Source organism: Pinus tabuliformis, chromosome J (genome assembly GCF_031772625.1).
Source record: "Pinus tabuliformis cultivar Carrire ecotype Pingquan chromosome J, CPIR1, whole genome shotgun sequence".
Classification (NCBI taxonomy): Eukaryota; Viridiplantae; Streptophyta; class Pinopsida; order Pinales; family Pinaceae; genus Pinus; species Pinus tabuliformis.
Genome location: NC_142295.1, coordinates 1,315,167,115 through 1,315,179,353, shown reverse-complemented (window position 1 = coordinate 1,315,179,353; position 12,239 = coordinate 1,315,167,115). Strand labels below are relative to the sequence as shown.

The 12,239-nt window shown below is 33.9% G+C and overlaps 1 protein-coding gene across 1 annotated transcript; it reads left to right on the top strand.

The window, feature by feature from the left end:
• The first annotated feature begins 964 nt into the window (after positions 1-964).
• Positions 965-2,552, top strand: LOC149232093 (stress-related protein-like). The gene is made up of 3 exons (XM_089379349.1): positions 965-1,121; positions 1,213-1,431; positions 1,918-2,552. The coding sequence occupies exons 1-3, from the start codon at positions 1,098-1,100 to the stop codon at positions 2,407-2,409; spliced, it is 735 nt and encodes a 244-aa protein (XP_089235475.1). The 5' UTR covers positions 965-1,097; the 3' UTR covers positions 2,410-2,552.
• The last annotated feature ends 9,687 nt before the right edge of the window (positions 2,553-12,239 follow it).

Below are 12,239 nucleotides of genomic sequence, written 5' to 3'. Positions count from 1 at the left end.
CTTTACCTTGTGAGAAGGCTCCCTTGCTCACACTTGCTTGGATTGAATGCCTCTCCAACACTTCGCCTATGCTTACTTATGCCAACTCGCTATCGTGTGGGTGCGTCAGTCCACGGCCCAGTCGACCCACCGTTTGGCATATTTGGTTAATTCTCCAACGTTGGCCATGGCGGGGGCGCCCACACCCGAGACTGCCCTGCCATATAAGTCCACAACCCGAAGACTTCAACACTTAGTCGTTTTCCCTTATCGCACGACTTCATGTTTTCTCCGGTTAGCCCTTGGTTCGTCACACCGTGTGGGCGCGCTGGCTTGTCTAGCTCGCCGCCCTCGCCCATTGTGCGCCATCGCCACGAGCGTTTCAACTCGGGGGCGTTACAGGTGACCTCCCAAGGAGTCCTGGTTACAAGGTGCAAGCCCCAGAAGTGATGATTGACGCTACGTGATTTATTTCACTGGTTTCAATCTCACTTCTTCACCCCTGTGAGCATCACCCGATACAATGAGTGTTAAGTGAACTATTCAAAATCATGAGAAATTAGTCTCACGAAGATAGTCATAAATGAATGACTTACTTAACGCATTTGAATCCCAAAAAATAATATCTAATATAAATCATTTTCGAAATTGGACAAAAATTTAAGAACAACCATTTAATAACAACCTTCATGATACAACTCCCATTTATTGAATCAGACTTAGTCACACATACCAGGAATGAATATTCGTCACGGTAACGAAAAGTATCTAACCTTTGAGTCAGGGTAGACCCCACTTGGCCCCGCGTGTCAGGGATGAATATTCGACTACAGAAGGTCTGCTGCCAATTGGTGGAGAGTCAATGCGCGTCAGATCTCACGTGTCACGCGCTGACATCGTGAAAGACGGTGACTTAGGTCCACCGGTACCGGTGAGTTGCCTTCATCGCGAAGTACTCTTACGGTTTCCATGTTTAAAACCTCGTTGGCATTCTTGCTTTCTACTCATCGCACAACGCAGACCATTCCGATCATTTTTTAAGGCGCAGAGAGAGCGATTAACAATTCGCAATTGCAGTTGCAGATTTCGATTCCCTTAAGCTCTATCGTGATCGAGCCATGTCGTCCGAGTCGAATCACCAGGTTTGGCCAAGCTTAGCAATCGTTTTTTACATCTTCTGTTTATTTTTGATTGATTGCAGTGCCATGGCTTATGTGTTTTTTGGCTTTGCAGAATGAAGATCAGACGCTTAAATACCTGGGATTTTTCCAGGTTTCCGCTCAGAAGGTAACCACCCGCCTCTCTGTTATCTACGATTATGCGAAAGAGAATTCAGGGCCTCTAAAACAGGGGGTGGATGCCATGGAGGGAATTGTGAAGCTTATGGTCGGGCCCGTTTACCGTAAGATCGAGGGAAAGCCCTTCGAAGTTCTGCGTCTCGCCGATAGAAAGGTATGCCGACCTGCCCTTATCAAGACCTGAATTTATTTGCATTTTTTTTTGCCTTTTTCTGCCCCTGCATTTTACACGGAAATTCTGAAGATACAGGGGTTTTTACTTCGCCTGATCGGATCATTAAGTTTAATTTGATTGCATTCCTAAACCAGAAGTAAAATCTACGGTGTAGTTTGATTTGTTCTTAATTAAACAGAAGAAGAAAAATCTAGCGTTTAGTTTGATTTGTTCTTCATTAAAGCAGAGGAAGGAAAATATAGGGTTTCATTTGATTTCTTTGTGTGAAGTTCAGTTCAGTGTGTAGTTTGATTTGTTCTTATTTAAACCAGAAGAAGATAAATTTAGGATTTAGTTTGATTTGTTCTTCATTAGACCACAAGATTAAAAATACAGGGTTTCATTTGATTGAAAAATATAGGGTTTCATTTGATTGGTTGTCTTTAAGTCAGAGCAGTATGTAATTTTTTTGTTTTTTTCCTTAAGGTGGATGATGCGATCGTTAAGCTTGACAGTCATGTGCCTCCATCACTCAAATCAAGGACTAGTGAACTCTACGGGGCAGTGAAAAAGGCACCCGAAGCTGCCAGGTCGGTTGTGACTAACATTCGGCAAGTCGGTGTATTGGAAAAGACCAAGGAAGTGGCAACGACTTTGTACGTCAAGTCTGAACCTGCAGCCAAGAACTTCTATAACAAGTATGAGCCTTTTGCAGTGGACTTGTCCCTCTCGGCCTGGTACAAGTTGCGTCAGGTTCCTGTTGTTCCCAAGGTTGTGGAGGTGCTTATACCACCGAGTGCTTATTGTGTCGAGAAGTACAATTCTGGGGTTCAGTATTTATCTGATGGGGAGTACTGGGCTGCGGCTTACCTTCCTGTGGTTCCTGTGGAGAAGTTAAAAAATTCAATTCGCAAGGAATTGAAAATGAATGAAATTAATGGTTCTGAAATTAATGAAGTTGGAGAGATTCTGCAGTAGATAACTTTAATGCAGAATGAGTCGACTGAATGCAGTCATTTGTGGTTGGGAAGCTTTAATGATAACTTCCTCAAATCGACTGAATGCAGTCATTTGTGGTTGAGAAGCTTTAATAATAACTTCCTCAAATCTCATCGACATGATGCTCTTTTGTGAACTGCCTTTATGAAATGCTCATTGAAATGAAGAAAAATAATGGATCTGAAATGCTCATTGAAATGAAATTAATGAAATTGGAGAGATTCTTCAGTAGATAACTCTATTATTAATATCATTGCTTGCACCTATGTTCTTGAAATTGAATAAAGCAATGAAGAATTAAGTAAGTCAGAATATACACACATCTTCGGTGGTTTTGGCAAAAAAGGCAACTGAGAGATGCTTTAAAAATATTTTCCAGTCATCCCAACAGAGCTAAAGAGCTTAGGGTGATTGAAAGAGGGACTCAGTTATTCAATGAGAATTATCTTTCAATTATTCGTTTTTAATCACCTAGGCATTCATGTCTCTTATGGACTATCTATTATGATAATTCATAAATATAATTCAGTTATGAACATTATGAGCTAGGCATTGCTTGTGAGGATTAAACCCCGATGGGGCTAGAATAGGGCCCTACTTTCACTGACCTAGCTTTATCATTTGCAAATGTTTCATAAAAAATGTTTTAAAGATTCAAACAACAAAGAGTACATCGATCTTACCTGGAAAATTGGAATTGATTGAATGTTTGTAAGCCCTTTACTGTTGCTCCTCCATTCAATATATCTATAGTGAGAATCGAACAAAATACTCCTTGTTTGCAGCACTAGAAAATAAAATTGCACGAACTTTCAATCTGTGTTCTACTAATTGAAACCTTCAACCCATATCCTTCCAGTAGGGAATTTCTAGTGGAATGGTGACAAATGTTTTGTAAATAAGCAATTTCTAACTAACCTATAGAACAAACAACAAAGAGTTCATCAAGCTTACTTGAAAAATTGTAATTGTTTGAATGAATGTAAACCTAGTCCCTTTACTGTTATAGCATTGCTCCTCCCTTCAATCTATTTATTGTCAGAATTGACCAAAATACTCCTTATTAGCAGCATTGCAAAAAGAAAATTACACCGACTTCAAATTATGGGCAATACCTATCCAACACACAAAGTGTATTGTCATTCTTTCCCAATGTCAATCTTCCCCAACCTACGACTAGATTCTTCGAGTCGTTGTAAGGGTTGGTGACTCATTTCCAACCAGGTTCACATATGGATCAACTAGATCAACGGATGCTATAAAAGGTTATTCAAAAGGTTTCCTTAATGGCTCAGACATAGATTGAAATAGAGTGAGTCGCTCCAAAAGGTATGATACTTCACCTCAAAGTAGAGCACTCTCATTTTAAAGGGATATGAGTTTGAGATTCGTTGGATAGAAGGGAGGCTTGGGTAAGACATTGCGCCATGTTGAGGGCCAGAAAAACAAAATATATAAAGGGTCAGGATCCTTCCTTATTTCCTTGCTCCCAAAATAGTGGTGTGGCTGGTTAGGCATTACTGGCTTGCTCTTGGCTCTGTGATGCACCTTTATGCCACCATTGAGAAGGCTTGATGTGACCACTCTGCTCTCCTCCCTAAGCATAAAAAGTATTTACATTTCCCTCTTTGGGAAAAAAATTGAGAGAAATGAATAGATATTGAAGAGATAAATCAATTCATTTTCTTATTATATTCCCTTGATCCTTATAAAAACCACAGGGACATAAAAATAGAATAGTGGGATGCTCACTCAAGTAGAAGCTAGGTGCAACCACAATATGTATGCTACTCACTCAACTGATTTGTCAATTAGTGAGGACATTTGATATGTCCTCGATCCCGTTGATTTTCGTGCGGCTATTGAGTAGGTGACTTGATGGAGAGCTCTGCAACTACCTCGATCTAGGCTTGGTTGAGAGCCATAAAATTTGATATGTTAGATGTTGGTGTTGAAGGGATAATTGTAAATTCTCTTCCTTATGCAGGGGTGGCATTTAAGGCACCCAGGGTAGAGTAGTTGGCACTTGACACCTCATGTTGAGAAGGTATGTTTTAATATTTTGTAAAAGATGGATTAGTGGTAGACGACGTGGTAGTTGGCGACTTGACACCTCCTCATGTTGAGAAGTACGTTTTAATATTTTGTAAATGATGGATTAGTGGTAGATGTCGTTCTCTAATGTCTTTATGAGAATAATCCTTGAGAAAATATTATTTAAATTTATTCTCAACTTTTCTACCATGATCAGACTAGTCCATTATTGGAAGTATGATTCACAAATTTCATTATATCTACGGTGCCCTGATTTTGTACTACCAAAGAAACATTGAGAGATTTTAACAAATAAATGTGTTGGATTGTAGCAAAGTGTAACGAGGAGGTCGAGCTATTTTTTCAAATGTTAGGATCGAATGCCCTTGTGACGTGCCATTGTTAATTGGTTTGTTTGGCTTCAGATATATGGTGCAGATTGGAGTTGAAAACTTTGAAACAATATTTCTACTATTCCAACTTTCACATGACACATTATGACGTAGGATGGTGCTTTGTATAAAAAAATTAAATGTATTTGATGGGTAAAATGCCCTATGATGAGCAAAATACCCGTAAAATTCCAACCATGGTTGGGGGTTTGGATTTTTTTCAAAGTACGTATACTTTTGTTGTTGCAAACTATTGGCCTTTGGCATACTTTCAACTTGTAACTTTTTTATGTGTTGCATTTGGGAATGAATTAGAGGGTTGAACAACATGGTCACATTCTAGTTTTTAGTTTTTATATTTTCATTTAAGAATTATTGAACTGTTGGAATACATTTTGATCTTTTTTATGTTGGTTAATGGTGAGAGTTTGAGCAACAACTCATTTAGATAAGATTACAATTAAGAGAGGTAAGATTACAATTAAGAATTTATAATCAATATAGATTTCTTTTAACTTTGGATCTACCAAGCACCAAGAGGGATCCAATTTCTTTTCACTCTTAAAAAATGTTTGCACCTCGAGAGATTTGATCCCTTTCAGTGCTTCATAGATCTAGAATTAAGATGAATCTAGAGTTGTTTAATTATTAATAATTAATAATTATAATTATTTATTTTATTTTTAATTTTTATTTTTATGTAATTGGACTAAGTCACAATATTTTAATTAATAGTGTATTTATTTATTTATTTTTTATTTTTAATGTAATTTGACCTAGTCAAAATGTTTTAATTAATAATTATAATTAATTTTATTCTTTTATTTTATTTATTTTTTCAATTTAATTTTATTTTTATGTAATTTGATCGATTTAAAATGTTTATATAACATAACAAGACAAGTAATTACATCTCTTCCATATGGGGTTGAAGAGCATCTCTTGTCACAACAACAAATGGAATGATCATAGTGAGGTTGAGATTATTTATGTTGTATAATGCTTTTAATTAAAACTAAACATGTATATTTGTTTTTTTGTTTTTATTATAACCGACATTGCTTTTCTATTTCAAGAATATTTTCTTTTTATTTTAAGAAGTACATTTGTCAATTTCACATTGAGCACAAACATAATCACACATTGCCCTCATACTGGGTTGTAGAATGTGCCTCTTGGTTGAATTGTTTAGAATTATAAGTAATTTTAATCTTATGTGGTGTTGGGAGAGATAAATGCAAAGAATTGTTTGGAATTATAAGTTATTTTAATTTTATGTGGTGTTGGGGGAGAGAAATTTTTAGAAGTTCCTTATGATGATTTTTGGACTTGAGCATTTTAAATTCAAATGTGGTGAAAACATCTCAATGTCATTAAATGCATAAAATTATTTACAATATTTGTTCAAAGAATCTAAGATGATAAATTTATATACTATCACAACCACATTAATAAGTGTGGTTGATAAACATTGATAGGCCCATATCAAACACATATATCAATTATCAATAATATTAAGAATTAATCTTATTATCAATAATATTGATATAAATATAAGATATTATTACTATTATATTAAATAATAACACTTAAAATAATAATAATAATAATAAATAAATAAAGATAATAACAACAATTATATTAATAATCATTCAATAAATAATAATAAAGTAATTATGAAATAACAATTTAATAAAAATCAAGTAACAATTTTAAGTGTGGTTGATACAAAATTCAACTTTAAACACTCCACCAGAACACAATTATTAAACGCTGGCCTCTTCCAAAACACACCGAGACCGATGACAAAAGTTGCACAAATTCAAATTAATAGGATAATGATCACGACCATTCACACTTTCCAACCAATCCCTTCTCGTACTATCTTGCATTTTTGCATAACGTTGGAAAGAAAAAGGCGGTGAAATTCACAAACCATCTATTGATTTCACTCTTGATATAATTATAAATGTTAGACCCTGCTTCTCCCTATCTCTAATATCTACAGTGGCTCGTTGCAAGGGAATAATATTAAACCCAAGGGATAAATATTATAAACCCAAGGTATAAAAACCTTAAGATAAATATTATAAACCTTAAAATAAATATGGTTGACCATGATTTACCATCATTGATTTTCATACTGGGACGATGTTTATCACAATGTGACGTTGGACCATAATTGACCATGGTTGATTTTCATATCGAGACATTCTTTGGCACATTGTGACATTGGACCATCGTTGACCATGGATGACCTTGATTATAAACCCAAGGGATTTATATTAAACCCTAGGATTAATATTGTAAACCCTATCAATAATATTATACCCTAGGAATATGAACCAAATAAACCCAAGGGATTGACATTATAAACCAAAATGTATTATAAATCCAAGGGAATAATATTAAACCCAAGGGATTAATATTATATATATGTTGGGTTATGTTATATTCTTTCCATGACTACCCCCTGGTACATTGCGTCGGGAGGTATGCAAGGCAATGGTAGCCCCCCTACACAGGTTTCGGGGCAGTGCCCCGGGAAGTTTTTTTGAACCCTATATTAGGTGGGCAGTCCTACCTATGGTTTGTGCATGGATTTTGCACATGGTTTTGGGCATGATGGTTTTCTATCCATGGTATTTTGTAGATCTGGTCAAGGGAACTGTGGTTATGTTTTAATCCAAGGTTAATGAATTGGGGTTTATGGATGCTTCGACATGTATATATATGTATTATAACATTGAAAGAAATATAATGAAAAATCAATCTGGCAATCCCATTTTTTTGATCCAGGGAAAATATCTGCGTATATATGTTTTATGTTTTATTCTCTCGCCATTGTTTATTTTCTGCTTTTAAGAATTCATTTGTAGGTAATTTATGTACAAAGTTAAAACCTACATTTGGTATCATAGCTATTTTGGCTTAAAGGGGATGCCTTTGCTGCTGAGGGGTTTTGGTCGGGCGTGTGGTAGACCCTGTTCAGTGGGAGATCTACGGGATCGATTCTTGCGGTGAAAGAAGACAGTGAGCCGTGGAAAGATAGAGATCGATAAATTCAATGGTCAAAGTTTTGAGTTGTGAAAACTCAAGATGGAGGATCTGCTAGTGGATAAAGATCAGTGGATCGCGGTATATCCGAGTACTAAACCAACAATAATGTCAGTTGAAGACTGGGCGAAGTTGGATTGGAAGGCAAATATCACAATATGATTGTGTGTCTCAGATTCGGTATTGTTGAATGTATCAAGGGAAGCTTTGGCGAATGATTTGTGGGACAAGTTAAGGACTTTCTACCAATCTAAGTCTCTCATGAATAAATTGTTCCTACAGAAAATGTTGTATAACATGACGATGAAAGATGGAGACTCAGTGACAGAGAATCTGAATGCCTTTAATATTGTGGTAAGCTAGTTATTATCTGTTGATATTAAAATTTCAAATGAAGATAAGTGCATTAGTTTGTTTTGCTCTCTACCAGATTCGTGGGATAGTCTGGTCATTGCAATAGGTAGCAATGAAACTACTTTTCAGTTTGATGAAATAGTCTCAACCTTGTTGTCGGAGGGGATGAGACGAAAAAATATGGAGGGCCAGAATGGTGATGCCTTGTATGTACTAGGAAGGTCCCAGAAAAGAAATAAAAATAAGTCTTCGAGTGGGAGATCTAAATCGGGAGATTTAAATCTCCAAGAAAACCTAACAATGTAAACTTTGAAACGAGAACTGACACTGTTATCCGTTTCGTAGAGACAGCAAAAAAGTGACCCCATTTTGAAAAGGGGTGATGCAGAACACACATGTTTTTTTATAGCATAGTTTTTGGCACTATAAAATTTTTTATGTACATTGCGTTTTAGAATGGTAGTGATTTTCATGCTGATTTAAAAAAGTGGTAATTCTACACCAGGCCCTTTTTTTAAAAGACCTATTTTTTGACTTTAAATTTTCTAATCTATGAAATGTAAATAATTATTTTCTAAATATAATAATTTTTTAAGTGGTCTTCTTCTTCATATTTTCTTGTTTTTAGTTTATTTTTTATTTTATTTATTTATTTATTTTTTGTAGTGAGGTTTTTATTGTTTTGCATATTTAAAGAAGAAGGTCGATATTTTGAATTTTCGATATTCTACATATTTATACATCGTTAATTAATTTTTCAATCCACATGAAATAATTTTATCTAAAAAACAATAATTTTTAACAATTGACATAAAAATAACAATTTTTAACATAAATATAACTAAAAAACTACACGTTTTGATAATTTTTTGTAATTTTTTGCTAGAAATGACATGTCAAAATCATAATTTTTATAGGAAATTTTTAACTAAAAATGGTTAAATAATAGTTTTTTTATGAATTTCATGTCAAAAAATAATAATAATCATTTTGTTTCAAAAAATAATTATTAATATAAAAATTAATGCGAAAATCACATAATACAAATATTGAACACATAACAACCTTAATTGAATGCATATTCTTTTCATAAAATGTCAAAGTCAAAAAATTACAAGTATAACTAATTAATAGTTACAAAAAATGAGTTTGATTTCCAAGCATAACTTAAATTTAATCAATAATGCCACGTAATCCAAACTCTTCATCCTCTAGAGTTTCATCATTGTCTTTTTTCACAATATTTTCTTCTTCATTTTGCTCATTTTCCTCTTCTAATGGATCTTTGATGTCTGCGAATCTCCCTATGTATGCCTTTCCAATCATTCCGTGTAATGGTGGTTGGGGTTCCTTTGCCTTTTTTGCCACACGTGATTCACTAAAGTCCCCTTTCTTCAACCCAATTTCTTGCATTGCATTTGGAAGAAATTAAAGAGCATTAATTCTTTGCTGAATGAAATTGCACTGTATTGGATATTTTTCAATTGTAATGCAATTTCTTCCTTTTTGAAGGCAACATGCTAGTGTTGTACCTAATTATTAAGCACAAAAGAAATAATAAAGTAAATTAGTACAATGACATATAAATTAAGAAATAACATATTGAAATTCAATTCTATATAATAAAATTTACATAAGCCAGAAAATAAATCTAGAACCCAATCTCCTTCATTTGAACATATGTCTATACGATAGTTAATCAATAACTGTGGTTTTTTATAAATGTTAACTATCTCTTCTTTTGCTTCTTTGTCTTCATATGTTAGTTTTCTCACAACAACATCATAAGTCAGTATTTATCTATGACTCTTTCCATCTATCCGATTAAAAATCATAAACATATAGTTATCATCTTTTGCCCAACTATCAATATGGATGAACTCACAATCATTTATAAATAGTTGATCTTCACAGTTAAAAAGATTTGACTTTTGTTTGTAACATGAAATAGTAAAAGTTCAATTAACTTGTACATAAATGAATTTTTTAACATTAATCAAATATATATTTTAAACGTCTTACCATGTAAGTTGCATCCTTGAATTTGTTTTCCCCTTAAAGCTTGACAATAACATTGCCAATTGTGTGTCTGAATGAAATGTCACAAATCTCCATAATGGTGATGACGTGACTTCTAGAAATCCCACAACCACTTTACTAAGAGCTTGATAAGTATAAGAGTCACTATCATAGTCAATGTTTGGAATATTGAAACGATGTGGAATATCTGCAATAACTAGTGCATAATCCCTTTTAGGTATGAGTTTAGCAATGTATTCACAGTCACCTTGTATTACTTGATATTGAATAGTGTCTAGCCCATTCTAAATGAAATGAGTAAGAGTTGGATCAAGTTCAAAATTCTTAATAAATTGCTTCTTTAGTCTTTTGATCTTTATTTTTTCAATAAAGGCTCTGAACAAATATATGTGTAAGTTATAAACTAAAAATAGTACACAAATGAATAAAAATGAATGTATAAATCAACATACCTTTTTAAATGCAAGATAATTTTTTTTAATGTTGATATAGAACTTGAATCTGGATAGTTGCGTACAACATCATTCCAACTATCTTCATTCAACAATTTAACCATTTGTTCTTGATTTTTCATGTAAACTTTGTGACTGCATAGATAAAGTAAAAAAAGTTAATGTAATGATATGTATAACAAATACTACCAAGAACAATATGTTATACTTAAAAGAAAATTATAATCTAGAAATAAATAAAAATAATTCAACAAACTTACTTTTGAAATTCCTCAAACATTCCGTCCAATGATAATTCCCCTGACCTCACACGAGATAATATTGTCTTGACAATTTTTTCATCATTCCCTCCTTGCAATGCACTCCAAGGTGTGATAGCCATATCTTCTGGAAGTTGCTTCATTTCAGGACCTAATTTACTGTTGCTACATATCAATGGCTTAGACTTTTTTACGTTCTCGTTTTTAATGCCAATGTTCTCCCACATGCTAAAATCTCATTAATCAACTCCCATATCTCTCCAGTTCTAAATGCCAACTGGAAAATGTTATCAACACCTCTGAATAAATCACTAAATTTGCCGCCTATGCCACCTTTTGAATTAATTTTCTCTTCAATTGATAGCCTATTTCCATACAACATTCCTTTTGGAAATCTACAGTGACATTTATCCTATCCCCACCACATTTTTCTTCAAATTCACTATGGATAAATCTAAACCTTTGGATGAAAGTCATAGACATCCTATATTAATTATCTGAATTATGATCCCATGCCACTAACTTTGCTTCTGTATCTGATAAACTAGCAGAAATGATACATTTCATTGTTTCAAAATGTGGGTTATTGGAATATTCCTCCATCAATTGTCTTTGAGCTTCTACAGAATGGTTCCCCCCAAGCACATAATAATTGTATTCAAAACATTTTGACTTATCAAATCCTTTTTTGTTGGGAATTTGAACTGGATCAACAAGAAGCACATAATTAACCACATGAGCATATGGATTGTACCTCATCAATGTCTTCAAGTTGTGAACATACAGATGATATGACTTTCTGATTTGATATTGACATTGTCCTTCACTTGCCTTATAGATTTGTCTGACATTAAGCTGAAATGTACAACCACCCTCAATTAAGTTTCTCTTTGTCAAGTTTTGTCGAATGGCATTTTGTTTTGTTTTGATAATTCCATCTTCTAAATCAGCTTTTGGTGTAATGATTTCTCCGCTTTATTTTGAATTTTCACTAGGTTCTTGACTGTTGGTAATGACTACTTCAAAATGTTCAACTTTACTTTTCTTCTTCATAACATTTTCATCATTAACTGTAACAGATTTATTCTTAGGAATTGTTACTTTTGGTCTTTTACAACTCTTCTCAGTTCCAATGTCATCCTCAGTAATGACAACATATTCTTCATTGCCAGTTTCAACTTCCCCATCTTCAAAAGTAACTTGTCTACCCTTGCTAGAGT